This window comes from Melospiza melodia, chromosome 2 (genome assembly GCF_035770615.1).
Source record: "Melospiza melodia melodia isolate bMelMel2 chromosome 2, bMelMel2.pri, whole genome shotgun sequence".
NCBI lineage: Eukaryota > Metazoa > Chordata > Aves > Passeriformes > Passerellidae > Melospiza > Melospiza melodia.
In genome coordinates, this window is record NC_086195.1 from 8326900 (window position 1) to 8348445 (window position 21546).

At 42.1% G+C, this 21546-nt stretch overlaps 1 protein-coding gene across 3 annotated transcripts in view; it reads right to left on the reverse strand.

Moving 5' to 3' along the window:
• USP9X (ubiquitin specific peptidase 9 X-linked) overlaps positions 1 to 21546 on the reverse strand; it is a 96498-nt gene that overhangs the window by 67456 nt on the left and 7496 nt on the right. For all 3 annotated transcript variants that reach the window (XM_063181881.1, XM_063181889.1, XM_063181874.1), the window contains exons 2-4: positions 4990 to 5243; positions 1284 to 1429; positions 901 to 980 (exon numbers count right to left, since the gene is read on the reverse strand). In XM_063181881.1, coding sequence (XP_063037951.1) covers positions 901 to 980; positions 1284 to 1429; positions 4990 to 5085 — 322 coding nt within the window. In that variant the 5' untranslated portion in view covers positions 5086 to 5243. The remainder of the gene's footprint in view (positions 1 to 900; positions 981 to 1283; positions 1430 to 4989; positions 5244 to 21546) is intronic.

The window sequence follows — 21546 nt, forward strand, 5'->3', positions numbered from 1 at the left end:
CTTGCTGGATCACAAGGATGCACCCTAACTTCTCTTTCTCCACAGAGTGCTCCAAAGCAAAAGAGACTAAGCAATCAAGACAATCCAGAATATCATGACCACAATCAGCTTTAGTCTTAAAGCTGCCTAAAAATAACATTTATTAACATGGAAATGAAGTTGTCCTGGGCCAGCACCTATGCAGAAGAAAGAGCAGGCACTTTGTGTAATGCTGTATTCAAAACACAAAGAGCTGGTAAGCACAGATATCCTAAAAAATTATTTTGTTGTGACTCTTGCTATTACTCAAACATAAGTAATCTCCCAGGAGAACAGAACTTTGCAGAACACATGGCAAACCTGTCAATCTCACCAGTACAATTTAACAGGCACATACACTGTCCTGATATGGAACCCTCTCACTCCCAAGTCAGACACCAGCAAACACTGGTAGGACAATTAGTCTAAGCTATGCTGTTTAAAATTCTAACTTTTCTCTGATATTCTTAGAAGCATGTGAGTGCCAAAACTGAACAAAAATTTCTGGCAAGATATTTGAAAGGTAGACTAGAAACTTATTAAAAAATAAAAACAACTAGAATTCTTTGCATTTTAGCATCTGCTATAAAGACCAAACCCACTAGGTCTGATATCAAAGTGAATACAGAAAACAGGTGTGACAGGAATGACAGGATTTTTATGTCTCTGAGCTTATTCAACTTCCCAACTTGTGCTAAGGCACCTACTCCTACTTCATGGCTTTTTTAAAGTTCTCATAAGATTTTGCATAGCACTCTGATACAATCTTCAAGACCAGGGTTGTAACAGAAATTATTAACAATTTTTAAGCCTTCACCAGGGAGTCAAAAGACAAAAAAGAACTTTGCACACCAGTCCAATAATCAAAGGTCTTTCAGTTACCTTTTTTACTTAGGTCAATAGCAGCTTCTAGAAGAACTTCTAATTCCCCCTTCGGCAATACAGGAACAACCCATCGAGGCCTATATTCAAAAACAAACAAACCCAATTTCAATTCTGCTTCTGAAAAATCAAGAGTTCTTGCCCCATTGTAATGCTTTTAAATATAGGCTCAGTACACAGATTTTTAAATGCCCTGACAAGTATTACACTAACCAACCCAAAGAAAACCACATTCTGCTTCAAGCTTCTTTCTCTTTACAACTTTAACCCAACAAAAAAAGCATTTCATGAAGTCCAGTGAAACAAAGATATAAAAATTCTGATTCCACTATCAAGATGTTTCCACAAATCATCAACACCTTTTTAAAAAAGTGTGAAAATACCTGTTGATCATGTCATCCAACTTTGCCAGGTCTGTGTGTGGAAATGCAGGCTCCTCATCTTCAAGCTGGGGTGGAGCATCAGCTTGGCCCTGCTCATCAGGCGGGGTAGCTGGGGAGTTCTCATTTGAAGAATCAGGTGAAGAAGTCTAAAATGAAGATGGAAAATACTTCAAGTACTACCTGCACTTGTGTTCCACTTGTTTTGGCAGTTTTCTGTCATAATGTATTCCAAAGAATCAGCTCAAGTACGTATCAATATAAAATAGTTTTATTTCAGATTTACTAATAAAAATAGAACATAAAATGTGCTATATTTTTCTATCATGGCAGTTTAAAAATCAAGCTACTTTCCCAGCGAGGAAAGTGGGGTTTTTTTGGTAACAGCTTCTACTTTCAGCAGATCATTTTTCCAGAAGGTGAAATAAATACACTGAAGCTCCAGTTTTTATAAATCTTGTCCAGAAAAGTTGATCACTTTAAGTAGAGAGACAGTCTTCAACAAAAGCACAGAAGAAAACAACAATGAAAAACACTTTCTTAAAGACTTTGCTAAACATGAGTGACTCACTACTATAACCATCTACTAATCAACCTTGAACAACAAAGTTAAATCCTCTCTGATGGGCCATGCAAAATACAACACGTTATGCAGATGTCTCTCATTATTCATACACAGAAATAGTAAGAACTGACAATAAGAGCAAGACTTAAGAAGACAAAACCTCAAGAACATTTTTCACCTGCTGTGCCACATCTGTTTGGCAGGGAGTGTTATTTTCTTCACAGCAGCCTGTAAGGTGCTAGGTTTTGGATTTGGGACCAAAACAGCACTGGGAACACATCAGTGTTTTGTCTGCTGGTGAACTGTGCTATCACAGATTCAAGGCCTGTTTTTCTCTTTGATAGCTCCTGTCAGAACTCAGACACAGGCAGGAGATACCATGAGGTGGAAGCAGGAAAGGCCACCTGGGATGTTGTCAGAGTATGAATACAAGCAATGAAGCAAGCAAAGGCCCACTTGGAATTAAACCTGGCTAAGGATGTCAAAGGTACCAACAAGGGCTTCTTCAAATACATCACAACCAAAATAAATACATGGGAAGATGTGGTCCTGTGGCTGCCTCAGCCTGGAGACTGGGGAGATGGTCTAGAGGAAAGAAGTTTCCTTTGGCTGAGAAGACTGGATGGAGACCATGTAATTAACCTTCAAATCCACAGGTCCATGGGCCCTGATGGGATGCACCCACAAGTGCTGAGAACTGCTGGAATCATAGGGAGGCAGGAGAGGTGCCTGAGGGCTGGAAGAAAGCAAATGTCACCCCAGTCTTCAATAAGGGCAAGATGGAGGACCTAGGGAACTATTGGCCAGTCAGCCTCACTTCAACGCCTGGAGAGGTGACTCTGGAGGCCACCTCTACCCACATGGAAGACAAGAAGGAAATCAGGAGAGGTCAGCATGGATTCACCAGAGGTAAATCATGTCTGAGCAGCCTGATTGCTTTCTATGATGAAACAACCTGGATGGATGAGGGGAGAGCAGGGGATGTTGTTCTGCCTCAACTTCAGCAAGGCTCTGGCGCTGTCTCTCACAGCCTCTGCATCCACAAACTCAAGAAGTGAGGACAGGGTGAGTGGGCACTGAGGTGGACTGAGAAGTGCCTGAATGGCAGATCCCAGAGGTTGCTACTTGGTGGCACAGGGTCCAGTTGGAGGCCTGGCACCACTGGTGGCCCCCAGGGTTCAATACTTGGCCCAGGACTGTTTTGCTTATTCATCAATGGCCTGGCTGAGGGCAGATGCCTCCTCAGTGAGTTCTCTGGTGACACAAGGCTGGCAGGAGGAGCCAGTACCCCAGAGAGCCCTGCAGCCCTTGGGAAGGACCTCGACAGCATGGAGAGATGGGCAGAGAACCTCCTGGAACCCAGCAAGGGCAAATGCAGGGTCCTGCCCTGGGGAAGAACAACCCCAGGCACCAGGACAGGCTGGGACTGACCTGCTGGGAAGCTGCTCTGGGGAGAAGGACCTGGGGGTGCTGGTGGACAATGAGCTGCCCCCGAGCCAGCACCGTGTCCCTGTGGCCAAGAGGGTCAATGGGATCCTGGGGTGCATCAGGAAGAGAACTGCCAGCAGGTCAGGGAGGTGGTGCTGCCCCTCTGCTCAGCCCTGGTGAGCATCACCTGGAGTGCTGTGTCCAATCTGGGGCTTATCAGGACAGGAGAGAGGTGGAGCTCCTGGAGCAGCTCCAGCAGAGAATGGCAAAATGATGAAGGAATTGGAGCATCTCACTGAGGAAAGGCTGAGGGAGCTGGGCCTATTTAACCTGGAGATGGCTTAGAGAGGATCTCATCAATATCTGCAGAAAGGTGTCAGAGCATGGGCCAGACTCTGCCCAGTGATGCCCAGCAACAGGACAAGAGGTAACAGGCAAAAACTGAAACACAGAAGTTCCCCCTGAACATAAGGAAGAACTTAACAGGGAGGCTGACTAAGCACTGCAATGGATTGCCCTGAGAGGCTGTGGGGTCTCCTTCTCTGGAGATACACTGTCTGGTCACAATCCCCAGCAGGGTGGTCTAGGGAACCCTGGCTTGAGCAGGCAACCTGGATTAGATGACCACCAGTTGTCCCTTCAAACCTTACCCATCCTGTGATTCTCACTTTGCCCCCCACAGTCAGCAGGGCAAGAGGCTGGGAGGGGACACAGCCGGGAGAGCTGACCTGAAATGACCCAAAAGACACTCCATGCCACAGAGCATCACACTTGGCAATAAAACAAAGAGTTTTTTTCCCAAGGCAGCTGTTGCTTGGGGACTGGTTGGGCATCATCAGCTGGTAGTGAGTGATGGCACTTGCATCACTTGTTTCCCCCTACCCCTTTCATTTATTAAACTGCATTTATCTCAGCCCAAAGAGCTTCTCACTTTTTCCTTCCAATTCCCCATCCCACTGAGGCAGAGGGAGTCAGACAGTGGAGACTTCCTTGGCAGTTCAGGGCCAGGCCTCCCCACATATCAAAGTACAATTCACTCTCAGGAAGGAGCAACCACTAAACCTTATGGTATTAAAAAAATGCCATCTTCACACTGAATTAAATAACAAAGCATAGTTCTTCTCCTAAATGGTTTTGGCTTGACATGATACTGCATCTTCTCTGGTATTTTTTTGCCTAACAAAAAAGAATCATTACACCGTGATGTAATATATGAAAGCTTCTCTTTTCTTTTGAAAGCAAGGAACATGAAAAGCTGTTCAGGAAGTGCAGTACAATGAACAGAGGCCCGGATGCAGCTGCTCTGGAAGGGCTGATACCTGAGTAAGCTGCTTTAGCCAGAAAGTGCTTTTGCAAAACTGAGCAGAAACTGAACTCACAGATGTAGTGTGGTTTTACCAATCTGTGGCAGGTTCTGCAATGTGGTTCTGAGGAAGCTTCTGGTATTAATCCAAGAAGCCTTTTTATCCAAAACAGGTATTCTTGAAAGAACCATGCCACTGCCTGAAAAGGCAGCGTTTTTACAACGCCAGGCTCTTTAACCATATTTACTTTGCCAATACCACTGCCTTCACCCCTCAAAATATTGTTGTACTTCCAGAAATGTCTAACTTAACTAGAGATCTCCAGAAATGTACAGATTCAAATAATTCAGGAACACTATTTCTAAAGAACAAAGTCCTTTATTTTGAGATGAACTGATTGTTAATACCATACCTGATTCTGCTGGAGGGGAGGCTGGGACTGTCCATCAGGAGCCTGGCCCTGGCTGTCATTCCCTCCTACCGGAGAGCCACGAGTCGTGGCTGTCATACTCGACACAGGGCAGATCTTTGCAATTTTGTCTGCTTATGTAGTTGATGTGAGAGAAGAAATTATAGTCCACTTAGTAAAGTTGAAGTACCAGCATATGCTTGCCTTAAAAATCTCCAACTCAAGAACATGCCATCTTGCAGAGACCATTGCATAATCTGGAGAGGAAAAAAAAAGACAACATGCTGTATTAACATATACAGGAAACTCAATCCACACCTGGAAAAGAACATTACAGAAACAAATACATTGCTATAGAGAATCTTTTATTTTAGACATATTATTTCTTCTTATTGAATAGAACTGACAAATCACATTTGAAATATTTAACATTATTTTCATGTTCTAAGTAAAAATTACACTTACAATCACCTTTATACCATTGAGGCACTGACACACCTTCCAAATGTGTGTCTGTTTACTCTGTGTTCAGAGTACATGTGTGCAGCTCTTTGCTCTGACTCTTTTGTGCCTGAATTCCTAGAGTAGATTCTCATCTGAATTCACGGTGCTGCTCAAGGTCTATGTAGAAATGACTTGGTTAAGAGCCTAAAAAGCCAAATTTGTAATCTTTGCAATACTCTCCTCCTGACAGTGTCTAACTGCAGATGTCAGAGGGAGTTGAGAGACTGATTCTACATCAGCTGAGACTAATAGAGACCCTGCAGCTGAATTCCTCTTAGCACATCAGTATTCACCCAGGGAATTGGACTTGCATTCCCTTTACCCAGCATGTGCCTATGAAAGCCTGGGTCCACTGGCCTTTCAGCCCCACTATGAAGCCCATCACATCCCCACCACGTGGTTTAGCAGATTATATGAAGAAAATTGTGGCATCAGATTTGTTGAAGTTGCAATGCTACACCAACAGTTCCATATTCACTGTGTTTCAACTTCACTGTGTTACATAGAGACAAAAAGAGCTGCATCAAGTTATAACAGCAATCCCACTCGATAGCACCAGGCATTGTATAACCACGGAAGCTGAAATGTAATTTCCCAGAGCAACTCAGACTTCCAAGCACCACATAAAACAAAAACAGTTCCCAGGAAGTTAAAGAGCCAAGTAAGGTGATACAAAGAGTTGTATGAGATTCCAGGAAGATGCATTTGGCAGTGCTGAGTTCCTGATCCAATCACCAAAACCTCAAGTTAACAACTGGAGTGAAATTTCTGTTGTAACACTATGCATATTCCTAAGTGTTTTATTATGATGTCTCATCTCAAGTTAAGTTTCAATGCTGTTATCTTTCTCCAAGACACTTTAAAATCTTTTCTTATATTGTGTGAATTTGCAAGGCATGACATATACAATAAAAATTGACTGAATACACTCTAACTCCTCTGCCTAGTCTCTAGTATTAACAGCACCAACAAACTTAGACATCTCTAATAATGCCATTAGAATAATGTTCACTTTTCAGTAAAATTGTACTGTTTCAAAACACTCAACTGTTATCCATCTCTAGCTTTCATAATTCATATTCATAAGGCTTAGTAAGCCTACTAAGTCCAGAACAAATGCATTACCAACTCAAAGCTTTCTTTAGGAAGAAACTGATTTTTGAAATGCAATTTTTGAAATGAATGTATTCTGTATTTAATTTGTGCTTTTTAAAAAATGCCCTCCTGAGTATTTAATTGTTTTTTACTGATGTTTATAAAGATCACTAAGTAGAAAGTACCAGCAAGAGTAAGTTTTCTGCCACATAGATATACACAAACACACACACTGCAGTCTACTGCAGTTCAATGCAGTCAGTTCTGCACTACCTGATGGAGGTTTGGAGCTACTCACACAAACCAGTGAAATCAAACTGCTGCCAACTCCCACTGCACTGTTCTGCAGCCCTAAGCCAACCCCACCACAATAAACCTCCTTTAATCACCACCACTCTTCCTTAACAGGGCTGGGTCACAGAACAGCCACATAAAACACTTGTGCTGGCACAAGGAGCGAGGCAGCAAAGCAGGGAAATGGTAAAACAGCTCATTTCAGCAGCAGTCCTGCTCCAGGCTGCCTTAAACTGCAGCCAGAGGTGTCCACCAGCAGCTGTGGCTCCAAAAAAGCTGATGCCAAGGGCAAGCAGCTTGATTTAACCTCTTCCCTATATTAATGCTTTGGGCTGAATTCTCATGAAGTGAGCTGGTTCAGACTCCTAAAGGAAACAACAACAAAAGCCCACCAAATGTACAAAGACTGATTATTTTTCAGTTTCTTTAATTATGTGAAGTAGTGCACTGCAAGGCCAGAGAGTACTCACCCTAATGCCAGCCAGGGAACCAGGACAAACTGCAGCTCTCCTGCCAGACTGACTGACATCAGTGAGAACTCACCCTCAGATTTGCCTCTGTGCTCAGCTGAAGGATGTGGGCAAAGCATTCTTGTAAACTCCATTCTGCTCAAGGCAAGCAGTGCAACTTAAAAAGATTCAAGAATGCTACCACTGAAATAACCAATTTACTCGAAATCTTACAAATTCATAGAATGAAATAAAATCTAAGAAATGCCAGTAGATGCCAGTAAATACAAAATATTTACATGAAGGACTCATCTATTTTTTTTCTTCCCCTTACTTACGGATTGTTTGCTTTACAGTCTAATGATGATTCTCCATGCATATTATTTAAATTACATTCCCAGGAAAGTGTATTTCAGGGCTTACACAGAGTTTCACTTGTCTTAGTCATGTGCATTAAACAAGGCCAGCTTCTTAAGTGAGTCCATCACTTCTCCCTCCAAGTTTATGAGATGTCCTCAAGACACACAATATTAACTTCAAGATATGCTGCAGCTAACTAAAAACATTCCATTTCAAATAAATCATCTGAGTGGTTCTTGTAGTCAGAGGAATGCTCTCAATTGCAGAGAGATCCTTGTTCAGGTATTTTCCTTTTAATTACAGAATATACAAACATACTTTCATAAATGCAGTTAAAATCCAATTCATGTAATTTAAACAGTATTAGAAGGCAGTGGTTCACCAGTCCTGTTTTCAGCCACTCATTCACCATTTCTGTTTCAGAGAAAACATCAAACTGCAGGCCCACAGAGAACACACCACTGCTTTAACCTCTCTAGAACTAATAAAGCATGAAACTTTGAATTCCCATCACTTCTTTAATTCAGACTATTCAATTCAATTTTTTAGTTACAACGCATCAGGCACAGTTTGGCTCAGCTCAAGAATTGCCTTTATACCTGTTTATAATGAATTTGATAATTTATAAACAAATGTAAACTGATGCAGTGACATATATGTAAGTGTACAGATAGCCCAATAGAACAATTCAGCTGAATTCAACAATCCAGCTGAACTCTAATGAGTACCCTGTTAGTTTTTACATACATCTCATTTCTACTATTTCTGATTTTGGATTCAGCACACTATCCTAGAATCAACAGAACACACTGAATTGGAAGGGCCCCACAAAGATCATCCAGTCCAACTCCTGGCCCTGCACAGAACCATCCCCAGTCACACCATGTGCCCAAGAACATTCACCAAATGTTTCTGGAGCTCTGCCAGGCTGGTGCTGTGAGCACTGCCCTGGGGAGCCTGTTCAGTGCCCAGCCACCCTCTGGGGAAGAACCTTTTCCTGATATCCACCTAAACCTCCTCTGACACAGCTTCAGGCCATTCCCCTGGGTCCTGTCACTGTCCCCACAGAGCAGAGATCAGTGCCTGCCCCTCCTGTTCCCCTCACAAGAAGCTGTGACTGCACTGAGGTCTCCCCTCAGTCTCCTCCAGGCTGAGCAGACCAAGGGACCTCAGCCCCTCCTCACTCAGCTTCCCCTCCAGACCCCTCACCACCCTCATGGCCCTCCTTTGGATATTCTCCAAGAACTTCATGTCTTTCTCACATCACTGAGCACCAGCTTAGGGCAAGGCCACCACAGAGCAGGACAATCCCCTCCCTCCCCCAGCTGGTGATGCTGTCCCTGATGTCCCTCAGGACACAGATGTCCCTCCTGGCTGCCAGGGCACTGCTGACCCACCTTCCACTCTCCATTGACCAGGACTCCCAGGTCCCTTTCTGCAGCACTGCCTCCCAGTACCTCACTGCCCAGTCTGCCCATACACCCAGGGTTGCCCTACACCACAGCTACAAGTCACATTAAAAAAAATTACCTTTACCCAAAGCTCTGAATGGATGTTTTAACACAGGGTCAAGATAGAGACAGAACCCTGCTAAGTGACAAACTCACTCCTCTACTGCTAATCAAGCAGTTTATGAGGCTATGAAGACTGAGTCAAATCAATCCCACTGACTCTTGCTTTTGATGTCAACTGAGAAAATTCCTATTTGACATGTTTTTCCCATCTCCTTTTGTCACCCTGATCCACCACTAAATCACAGGTGAAAGCCAGTTATTGCTCCACCTGACTCCCTGGAATTTCAGCAGCCCCAGAAAAAGGCAACTATAGATTTTCTGATTCCCTGTAGTCCCCATTCAGAAGGCACCAGCCAGGAGCCCCACGAGAGGAGCCACAGAGAGGACACCAGGCACAGCCCTGCTCTCCAGGAGGGGCCCCTGCTTCCAGGCTCAACCACCCAGTACAGCTGCACACCTGAACCTCAGCTTCCACAGGCTGCAGCCTCATGCCTACATGGCAGAATAGGTTCATTGTGTTCTGGGGAGAAATCAAGCTTTTCAAAAGCCAGGGGGAAAAAAAATCAGATGTGGGTTCCTGGATAAGTGCTAGGTAAGAAGCAAACATGTACACAATACTCTGTTACAGCATGACACAAAGGATGGCATCTCAGCATGCAATGACAAAGGAACAAATATATTTTTCTAATACAGCTGACTTCTAGAATGGCCTTCATTTGAGTTTCTCAAAGTCTCCCCATCAAAAGTAACTGAAATACCCCACTACATCCATCCCTTTTCCCTGAATTAAAATACAGAGTCTCAGAAAAAAGCAAATGCAAGGTACCAGATGACAGAGGCAGACCTCAAAATACATTTTACTATCCATGAGCATTACCTAAGCCCTATCTAGGGGGACAGAACTATTTTTCCTTTAACTAAAGTATTCTGGTTATACACAGGTGAGGACATATGTCACAAAATCTACTTTGCCATGTGGTAACAATGAATGCCAGAGTAAGACTTGCTTAACATGTAACAACAGAGCTTTCTAACAACCATACAGCAATTTATTTACAGAATGATGTTCCCATGAAATGGGAGCTCACAGATGTGCTTCATTACAAGTGTCATGTGTACAGCAAAAAGGCTTAACAGCAGCAATACAAATTTGGGGTTGAAAGGTATCACTGATTTGTTTCATACAGGATTCTAGGAACTGCCTTGTTAAATCCTTAATAGGTACTGACTCATCACAAGGATTATGATGTGATTCTAGTTTAAAAATTCTAGACTTCTACCCCATGCCTTTATTTCAACCAGAACGACTTTTCAACCAGAAACACCTCCCCCAAATCTGTAACACTGACCTAATTCAGTAGTTAAAACATACAGACACCCCCACACATTTTCCATTTTCTTTCCTCCCTGTGCCTTGTATCTTTCAGGAAGGAGGAAATTATTTACATAATCAGAATAGAGAACTGGAGGTCACAGCACTTCACTCATTAACACTGACATGCAGTGAAAGTGAAATGCATTCAATGATTAATACAAAACCTGTCATTAAGCTACTATTCAGAAGAGCAAGAAGTGTCTAACTATCAACATTTAAAAATACCTGATAAGCAGCAGTCAGAAAATGTTATCTCAAATAGCAAATATTACAGAAAAAAACCCTTTAAGCTCCTTCTCCTCCTAAAGAAGTGAGTGTATATGAGACATAGTCAACTGCATCAGGTTCCAACAAAGCTCAAAGCAATAAATGTCTTAATGGTACAGTACAAGAGAGAATTTGAGTAACTGTGATGGTTACAAACAAAACTATTCTCACTGAAAACCAGGTTACTTCAAATAACCTTTTTTGGTGATCATTCCATATAATACACCTGAAATTAAATCATTTGGCAGCATAAGTTTTTGAAACACTGAGAACATTGATGTAAACATACAATTCTATTTGTCCTCAAATTCAGATAACAAAATAAAGGGGAATTATCCTGAAATCTTCAGTTCTTTCAGGATTCTTTTCTTTTTAATTTCAAAACTTGGTGTTGGGGCTAAGCTCAGCTAAGATACAGCTACTTAACAGTATCCAACTTCCCCTTGTTCAAGGTGCTCCTACATGCAGCACTCACATGAGTTTAAGCAAGCAGTAAGAGCACAGAAAGTGAACTTCCAAACCTGAAGTCCAAGAAATTCTAATCAAAACAAACTCTATTCAAACCAAGGCTGACAACAGGATTAGGCTCTGCACACCAAGGCAACAAAGCCAATATACTCAAAATGTATTAACTCATTTCACAGCATCACAGAATGGTTTGGGTTGGAAGGGACTGCAGTGATCACCCAGCTCCAACCCCCTGCCATGGACAGGACACCTTCCACTAGAGCAGGCTTTGATCCAACCTGGCCTTCAATGCTTTCAAGGATGGGGCACCCACAACTCCTCTGGGCAACCTGCACTAGTGTTTCACTACAGGAAATAATCTCTTCCTAACATCTATTCTAAACCTACTCCCAGTATAAAGCCTTTCTCTGGGCAACCTGCACTAGTGTTTCACTACAGGAAATAATTTCTTCCTAACATCTATTCTAAACCTACTCCCAGTATAAAGCCCTTCTCCCTGTCCTGTGAGTGCCCTCCCCACACCAGGAGGGGTCCATGGTCTCCCCAGAGCCTTCTCCAGGCTCAACACTCCCAAGCATGTCAGTGTGACTTCAGAGGAGAGGCCCTTCCACATGGAGTAACTTCCAAAAGACTTAAATAAAAAAGGAAAGCCTTTACATCAAAAGGACTGTCTTGCTTCAAAGCAGTAATTGCTGAAGGCCAGGTGTTTAAAGGGAACTAGAGAGCAGCAGCAAGTGTCTTTCTCCAAAAGAGAAAGACACATTCATCTGCCAATAATTCCTGGGACATGCAACAGTCAGAGAGGGCACCCCTGGTTACTTACAGCACAGGATGCTTTTTCACAAATAATGTATTGGAAGGACAGACCTTCAGATCACACACTTCATTCTGGCTACCAGATGGAAAAAACACTTCCAGCTCCTGTTCTGAAGTGTTTAGCTCATGTGACAGTGAACAGAGACAAACCCAAATATCCAGCACTCAGTCAATGCCTTAGACAAAACCCCACCTTAGACAAATGCTGAGCCAATGAACTGACTCCCCTCAGGGAGCTGTGGCCCTGCTGCCATCCCACAGGCGCACGTCCCTGGCTGCTGCCACAGGCAAAGGGCTGAGCAAGACTGGGCCTCATCCTGTACAGCCCCCCTTCACTCAGGAGCTTTCCATGGCAGTCACACTGGTTCAACTGGTACCAAAACACATCCTCAAGGACATTCAGGGGATCTCAGTGACAGAAGGAACAGGCACATAAATGTTCAGCCCCTAAAATTCTATTATTTAAACTACTGGTCTAAGCATTTCCCAGCAATGAAGAAATTACATTCTGATAAGTAGCTAAATAATATGGGGTTTTATGATAGGAGATGAAAATTTTAGTTGTGACAGTAAAATAACCCAGACTTTTCAAGAACAGAATCCAGTAAATATAAAAAGCACTGGAAAATGCACACACTGGCACATCAGAAAAGCAAACTTACTAAGTGACTTCTATCTAGTGAATGCAAAAATCTACCTTAAAATGCCTAAATTGTTTGAGCCATGACTTTCACTTACTATAAAGCCCTTTTCTTGAATTCCCAATGAACATGCAAAGAAGTGGGTAAGACTTCCTTCCACCTTAGTATTAATAGAATGAGCTACAATAGGAAATACCTTCAAAACTAAAACAACAAAAATATCAAAGAACTTCAGAATATAATTTGTTCCAGTCAGACCCAATTCACACTGTTATATTTTTTCCAATTATGCTACAGTTTATTTATGCACAAAACTGTCCTTCTGCAACCCAAAAAACGTGTTCTTGGCAACAGAGCCAATCAGGACTGAACTGATGCTTCAGGTCCAAATCAAACCCAGTCCTTCTCAGGCAGCCCCAGAACAGTTCAGGCAAGGACAAGCAATACATGAGCAGTTGGTAATCCATCATCTATGGAGTAATTGTTATTGTATCCTTACATCTGTCACTACTTCAGGAAAATTGAATGTCTAAAGTTTGCACTGAAGACTGATTAAATGGTCTTGGTCCCTTACTTCTGACTGTTAAACTCACAGTTTGGTCCTGGATTCATCCAATTCAAAAATGGATGTGACAGCTACACCTCTGCAAGCCATGGAGCAAAATTCATCATCAAAGGTCAATCACACTTGAGCAAAACCAGTCCCAGTGTTCTGGGAATGCATCTGGCATCCTCCCTTCTCACTTGCACAAAGAACACTTCTACTGAGTGTGTTACTCTTTATCATTTGTGCTTTAGGAGTTATGTTTAGAGATGGTTTCTCTGTATGTACATTATTCTTAATTGAAAGTGTATCTATAAATAGGTGCTAGTGGTATCAGCTGCTTTTCTTAGCTCTGTGTGCTAATTCAAGCAGTCAGGTGTTTTCCTGCAGCACAAGCTAAAAGACCTGCAAAACACACATTTTGTATTGGTTCTGTTCTTGAACTCCACAGCTTAAAAGCTCCTAGCTCTAAATAATGCCTTATTGTATTTATAATTTGGGGCTTCAGAACCAAGGAGGAGATGCCATGTCATGTGGAGGAAATGCTGTAAACTCTTCTCAGAAGCTGGAGGAAAAGGTAAGTTCTTCTGCTCTTCCTGATTTTGTCTGTGTGCCTGATTGGCAGTTCTGATTTTTTTGAAAGGACAGTGCCAGTTAAAAGTACAGTTTGTGTAGTTCTTGTCTGCTGATTTCTCAGTTCTTTTTCTTCTTTGATAAGCCCAAAAGTCAAAGAGAACAGAAACAGCAATCTTAAAAGGACATCTTTATTCCCTAACTGCAAGGGAGTAGACAAATAGTTGCAAAGCCCAGAACAGCCAGGCTACCTTGGCAGTGCATGGTCTCTCATGTTCTGTAATGGGCTCAGATATTTGATTCATCCCACTGCACTCTCATCTCACTGGAGCAGCAAATTGGTGTGGAGGGAGAACTTCTTGGCTACTCTTTTTTTTTTTTCCTAGATGTAAAAGGCTGTAATTCACAAGTTTCCTATCAGTTCTGTGATCAAAATTATGTTTATATTTAAAAAACAGAGCTAAGGTTCATTCTTGCTACAAATATACAATTGTGGTGTTCACAGGCAGTTGCTTTTGTAAAATAACTGTGTTTTTTGTCATGCTCACCAATATAGACAATGTTTTCTGTATGTGCTTTGTTGGGGTAAATGACCTGACACTTGGCTGTGTTAGTGCACATTTTATTGTGCCAGGCTTAGCAGATAACTCACATTACTCTGTGATGTGCTCTCACTGCTTGTCACCCCATTCCTGTGGGTGCCATGTGCAATATTCATTAGTAATTTTATAGTTTTATCTATGTAATTGGTAATATATTAACAGTATGAAATTGTGAATTGCTAGGTGAAGGGTTTGACTAGGAATGTGTTCCTGTTTGTTAAAATCATGTTAATAATTCTGGTTTCACACAGTAAAGGTTGGATTTTTTAAAACTATTTTTTCCTGTAAATTTAATCAGACAAGTGTGCTACAATTCAGCACAGAAATTCAGGTAGTCTCTCAAGTCTTTTGATTCTACTCTGCTGTGGTGAGACCTCACTTGGGAGTGCTGTGTACAGTCCTGGTGTCCCCAGTACAAGGACATGGAACTGCTGGAGCAAGTCCAGAGGAGGCCACAAGGTAAAAGCAGAGGAGCATCTCCCTAACAAAGGCTGAGAAAGTCGGGCTGGAGAAGAGAAGGTTGAGTGGAGCCCTCACAGCAACTTCCCAGTATCTGAATGGGGTTCTACAGGGAAACTGGAGAGCAACTCTTCACCAGGAATGACAGCGACAGGAAAAGGAGTAATGGGCACAAACTGAATGGGAAATTTAGGTTAAATATTAGGAGGAAATGTTTCAGTTTGAGGATGTGGGACACTGAAGCACACTGCCCATGGAGGTTGTGGATGCCCAACCCTGGCAATGCTCAAGGCTCCTTTCTCCTTTCATCATCAAATGCCTGGACCTTTAACTTGCTAAAAACATTGGGGTTTGTATCAAATATTGTGAGAGTAGTGGTGAGGCCACTCACTGATAGTAATTCAACTTGCAATTTATGCAGGAAGGTTTTGCTGTTATTTTAGGTTGCATTAGATTCTAGAATGTCTCTCTAAGCCAGGTCCTACTGTTAAGTAGAGAACATGGGTGCTGTAAATTCCAAAAGACATCCACAGAATATCTCACTTCTTTTTATGAGTGGGGCACAAACCCTTCATAATTGTTAAGAACTTTTGTACCCTAGCTCTAGCAGAAGATAAACAGAGGATAAACCTCTGAAACTTCCTTGGATGTTGTTTCCTTCTTTTGCTGCAGGGCTCACAAAGAAAGCACAGATTTTTTTTTAAACACAATTTCGTAGGCAGGATTGATGAAGCTAAAATGATGAGTTATTTACTTCCTCCTTCTATCACAGGAATATTTAAGAATAGAATTCTTTTGTTCATTTGGACCTCCAATGATCATCCAGTCCAACTGCCTCAGGATTACAGACAATACTAACTGCAGACAAAAACCTAAAAAAGCTAATTAGAAAAGCTTAAATCAAACACTCTCTTTGAGGTACTAGAGCCATTTAATACTGTTCACAACTCTAATTCTTCCTATGAAACAGAGTAAAAAACAAAATAACTCTTCAACATTCCATGCTTGGAAGACTGTGCCAAACCACACCGAGGTCCAAATCCTCACTCATGTTCAGTGCCATCCCTGGCCTTGATTTCCTCCTCAGATACATAAACACATTGTGGATTCTGTAATTTCTGATGAGATTCGTGCATTTTATGAGGCCACTGGTAAGTGCTGAACAGCTTTTGCTACCTTCATTCTTTCTCAAGTATCTGAAGGGAAGGATAATGGCATTGCAGATTTGCCCCACTTGCAGCTTTAAAACATGGCCTTACTTATAGTATATATACTGCACTCAAGGCTTTGCAAAACTCAGGGTATAAATATTTGAAATCTTGGCTGAAGTCACTCAGCCAGTAAATTGGGGATATCACTACAATGTTGTTGTTACAGGTTACCTGTGCACTGTTTCTCAAACCCTGCTTCTGCCCAGCTCCTGATGTGTCACTGTGCTGTGCAGCACCCAATGCCAACACTGCAACTGGACTGCAGAGATTCTGGGAGAAAAGCGGAGTTTAAAACTGTCTGTAAAATTAAAGCTCAGCCCTTCTGCCTCACTTCATGTTCCCTATGGAAAACTTAATGGCTTCTCTAAACTATGTTAAACACTGTACTAAAGAAAATCAATTAATTGTAGCAGTCTTTACATCTAATATTCTGTGACAGTATCAACACATCATGGAAATTTTCACACAATGTATAAAACCAACACAACTTACTGCTTGGTTAATTGCAAATAATTAAAGCATGATACAACACCTAACACAGGTATTAAGCTGGAAGCAGATTATATTCTTGAATCATAACAACGTTGTGAAATACCTGGGTATTTTTAAATGCTTTAAATTCAAATATCTAAGCATTCCTGTTACTGTACTAGCATTAATTTCACTTTTTTTTTAAACTCTACTTTTCATGTAATGTTTAATCAGCACAAAGTAAGCACAGGAACTCAAATTCTACCATCATTGTCAAGTGTAATTCAAATACCTCTAATACAGAAGAAAGTGACACCAGCATTAAAATTTGTGTTTCAATAAGCTCCTTCACAACTATTTAACAAACTCAGCCAAACTTCCAACTAGTTCCAACGTACCAACTGCCTGCTCAGCCTGCTGGTTTTTGTGCTGCTCCATGCCAGATAATGCAAGTAAACATTTTGACATTTTCTGCTGCCTGACAACCATCTCAGTCAGAAGATCCTTAGCCTGAAAAATCAACCTTGCACAAGCTCCCTAGAGGTGTTACAAGATGATAGCTCATGTCTTTTAATATTGCCTGTCTTAAACGTGCTCCATTCCAACCCAACTCATACAAGCCCATCTTCCCAGGCAGGCTGAATGCTCCAGAAACCCCTGAAAATGCTCCAGAAATCCCTGAAAATGCTCCAGAAATCCCTGAAAATGCTCCAGAAATCCCTGAAAATGCTCCAGAAACCCCTGAAAACTATCGACCTGCTCCAGAGAACTTGTGTAACAACTCCCCTTTAAAATCTTGGCCCCTCTATAGGCAAGTAAGAAGTGGCAGCAGAACAGCAGTTTTGTCTTCTGTCTTCATGTTCCTTCTGCCAACACAAAAGGCTGCAGTTTGATATAAATGCAAAAAGATACATAGCAGAGGAGGTTGGAAAGGAACAAGGAGCCCCTAGAAAGTACACTAAGAACAAAGCAGGGCTGGAAATAGGAGAATTATTTCCACTATGTTCACTCCCCCCCACAGAACGAAGAAGTGACACCCCTGTCCCAGAAACACAGCATTCCTGTATCCATAAAGCCTATCAAAAAGCATGTCATAACCCTCTTTAGTGAGAAATGCAGGAGAAAACAATCAACTAAGGGAGAAAACAATCATCCTAAGGGCTGAGGATGGGTTTAAGAATTCTCTTGCAGCCATCTGAAAACCAGAAAGTCATTCATAAAAACCACAGCCCACCACACACAAAATAAAAGAATCCACAACACACAGTGCTGCTGTTCTCCCTGCACTGAAATAATCCCATAAACTGCCAATCCCATAAAGCCCTGGCTAACCAGCCCTCATTCCATCACAAACCAGCCCACAAAGCTGAGCCTACCAACAGGCCACGAGAGACAAGAGGAGCACAGGGCCTGCTCTCCTCAGGGACAGGGCTTAAAGCAGCACCACGTGAGGGTGACACAACTCCAGTAAGGTGGCTTTGCTACCACAGTGTGTGCATGGATGTGTTCTGCTTCTGCCACTGGAATCTCAGTGTGCAACAGCAACCTCATCCCCCAGGACAAGCACTGTATCCTGATTTTAGAAAGTAAGTCTCATTGTATTTGTGCAGGTGGACAAGCCTTCAGCCAGGGTAAAGCCTCCCAGTGCACCTGAAATCAGGGAAGTCTCCAGGGTGACAAGAAGGGAAGGAGGGAAATCCTGCTGGCTTCCATCCTAACCACTTTTTCACCCCTTGCATCACCACATCACCAGCCAGATCAAGAAGCCAAGCTCTCTGAAAGGTAACTGGAGGATAGGAATAAAATAATTTTAGTTTTCAGCTGCATCATAAGCCATATGAACACTAACAATGGCAGGAGAAGCAGGAAGAACACATAACCATGAATTGAACCAACCCTTTCAGCATCACTGCAAAGCTCTCATGAAATTACACCCCAGAAGAGAAGGGAAAGGGAAGGAAACAGAACACAGTCAATTAGAATTAGCACATATGCAACTAATATATAATCAAGGTTCATGTACATTATAGCACAAATGAACCTTTACAACACAGAAAAGTCATAAAGAGCAAAATTCTTCACACAATGGATCTCACAGGAAAATGCACACAGAGAAAGCTGTTTAGCAGATGATAAATGCCAGGAATGTCAGTCCACCAACAGCACAAGTTCAGTCATGAAAGAAATATTAAGCATCCACAGCAAATAATGCCAAGTGCAAGAAGTCTGAGAAGGTGAAGGCAACAAACTGTCCTGGAAATTATGATAAAGCCAGTGGAACACTCAGCAGATCACAGTGAGTCAGGAAAATTATTTGGCAGTAATACTTTGAATATTCTCACTACAAGCAGACAACTTAATGACAAAGCCACAGCAGGTAACACAGAAGTTGTAAAACGCAGAAGGTGGCAAAAATTTTACTTCTGATGACAACAACAACAACAACAAAAAAAAAATAAAAAAAATAAAAAAAAAAAAAGCCAGAGCTATGAAACTGTAAGCAAAACCCTACAATTCAAACACTACCTGGAAAGTCAGGTAAAAAACAAAATGGAACTAGAGATGACAGAGCATGAGTAGCTGAGCACAACAGCCACATCCACTGTGACAGTCAACATCTTAGGACTTTTTCACAAGTTTTCATTTAACAAAATTGCATGAGAGACAGACACAACATGTTCTCTGTATTTGTCAAAGGCTGAATTTGTCATTTTTCTCCTACCTAATTGGAATTTTCAGAGTAATCTGGTTTCCACTGTAATTTCATTTCCATTGAACTAAGTCTCCTGGGTAAACAGTAATCAACTGAGGCACCAGGAAGAAAAATTGTCTGTACCTTATTTGTCACAGAAGTTTAATGATGTTTTATAAGGAAAGAAACAGAATTTCAGAAATGAAAGGGAAATCTCTGGCTTATAAGGCAGCTATATAGAAATCCCCAAAGTCAAATCTATGTCTTGTTCAAAAACATTGTTGGAGAACACACCTGTCTTTTTCAGATTCACCTTTTCATCTTCCCCTCATTTTTCTTGGCATTGAGAGAAAGAGAAAACTGAGAAAGAGTGAGGAGGCACAGCAGAAACTTAAGCCCAAAAAACTGTGTAACTGCTGAATAGCTAACAAAAATCCACTGAAAAGCTATGGCAGGAGGTAGGCTTGAGGTTCACAGCCTCTGAGTCTCAGCTCTCCATCAGTAACACAAAGACAACACAAGGTGTCTGATTAATGATTGGGTAACACACAGGAGGAGAATGGAAAGAACCCAAAGAACCTATCAACCTTATCAAGCTTCCTTATTAACAGAGAAATAATTCTACTCAGTATTCAGACTGATGTCACACATGCATTTACAGAGAGAATTCCACAGATAAAATACTGAATGAAATCCAATTCCACCTGACTGAATGAGTCCATCCAACAGGAGGAAGAGCTCCTAATTAGGGGTGTGAGGCAAACACCAGTTTAATGACAAGCCTCATTCCCCTATTTCCCCATTTTCCATTTTATATAAACTTAGAGGAACCTGAAGCTCAAGACCAAGCACAAGCTCCTACATATGGGTCAGAGCAATCCCAAACACAAGTACAGGCCAGGCAAAGGATGGAATGGGAGCAGCTTTGAGGAGAAGAACTTGGGGGTGCTGGGGGACAGGAAGCTCAACACAGCCCAGGCAATGTGCACCCAGAGCCCAGACAGGGAAACGTGCCCTGGGCTGCATTCAGAGCTGTGTGGGCAGCAGGGAGAAGGAGGGGATTCTGTTCCCTGCTCTGCTCTGGGGACATCCCACACCCAGGCTGTGTCCAGCCCTGGGCTCCCCAGCACAAGACAGACAAGGCCCTGCTGGAGCGGGTCCAGAGGAGATCAGGAGAAGGACCAGAGGGCCAGAGCAGCTCTGCCATAAAGACAGGCTGAGAGAGCTGGGGCTGCTCAGCCTGGAGAAGGCTCTGGGGAGGCACTAAAGCACTTCCCAGTACATACAGGGGACTTCTGACAAGGGCAGGTAGAGACAGGACAGGGGGGATGGCTTTAAGCTGGAAGGGGTGGGTTTAGATGAGGGCCAGGAACAAAACCTTTACTCTGAAGGTGGTGAAGAACTCCAGCAGGCTGCCCAGAGTTGTGGATGTCACATTGCTGCAAGTGTTCAAGGCCAGGCTGGATCCCAGGATCCATTTGCCATCCCCCTAAATGGTTCTTAAATGATTATAAAATGCTTATATAGACCATGATTCATAATTGTTTCCCAAGGCTCATTGCATCATTTGTTTTTCACCACACACAATTTTAAAGTAACTTCACTAAGCCATCTGACAATTACCTAAAAAATGAATAATGGACACATTTTAAAAAATAAGCTTTTAGTTCTGTAGAGAAAAATCACTGAAATACAAACCCCATGTCCTGATGAAATAATATGAAGAAAACAAACTTTTCACTTCCATTTATCAAGAATCTGTACAAGAACAAGGCCCCTTAAACATCAACCTCATATTTACAAATGCAGCAAGGCAAAGAAAAACTCAACTGATTATATGCACCCTGTGACAAGCTGTGTGTAATGCAGACACTTTCTCATTCCCAGCTGGAAAGTGTCTCCAAAGTACACCCCTAGCATCACCAATTCTGGGAAACAGAACATCAGCTGTTCAGTAGAGACAAGACAACTCTCCTTGAAAGCAGATTACTGACACCTGACCAACCAGGCAGGTAGGAGCAAACTACAAAGATTTTAATAATAATTCTTAATTAAGAGAAAATCATCACAAAACCCATGAAAATAGCTTAAGAGAAAACAAACACTTTGACAGCCTATGTGAGAAGCAAAGTTTTGTTATACCTACAGAAATGTATCCCCAAAGTAACTTCTTCACAATTCTTATCAAAGGAAAAATCATTGCAAGTGAACTGTTTAAATGTCAA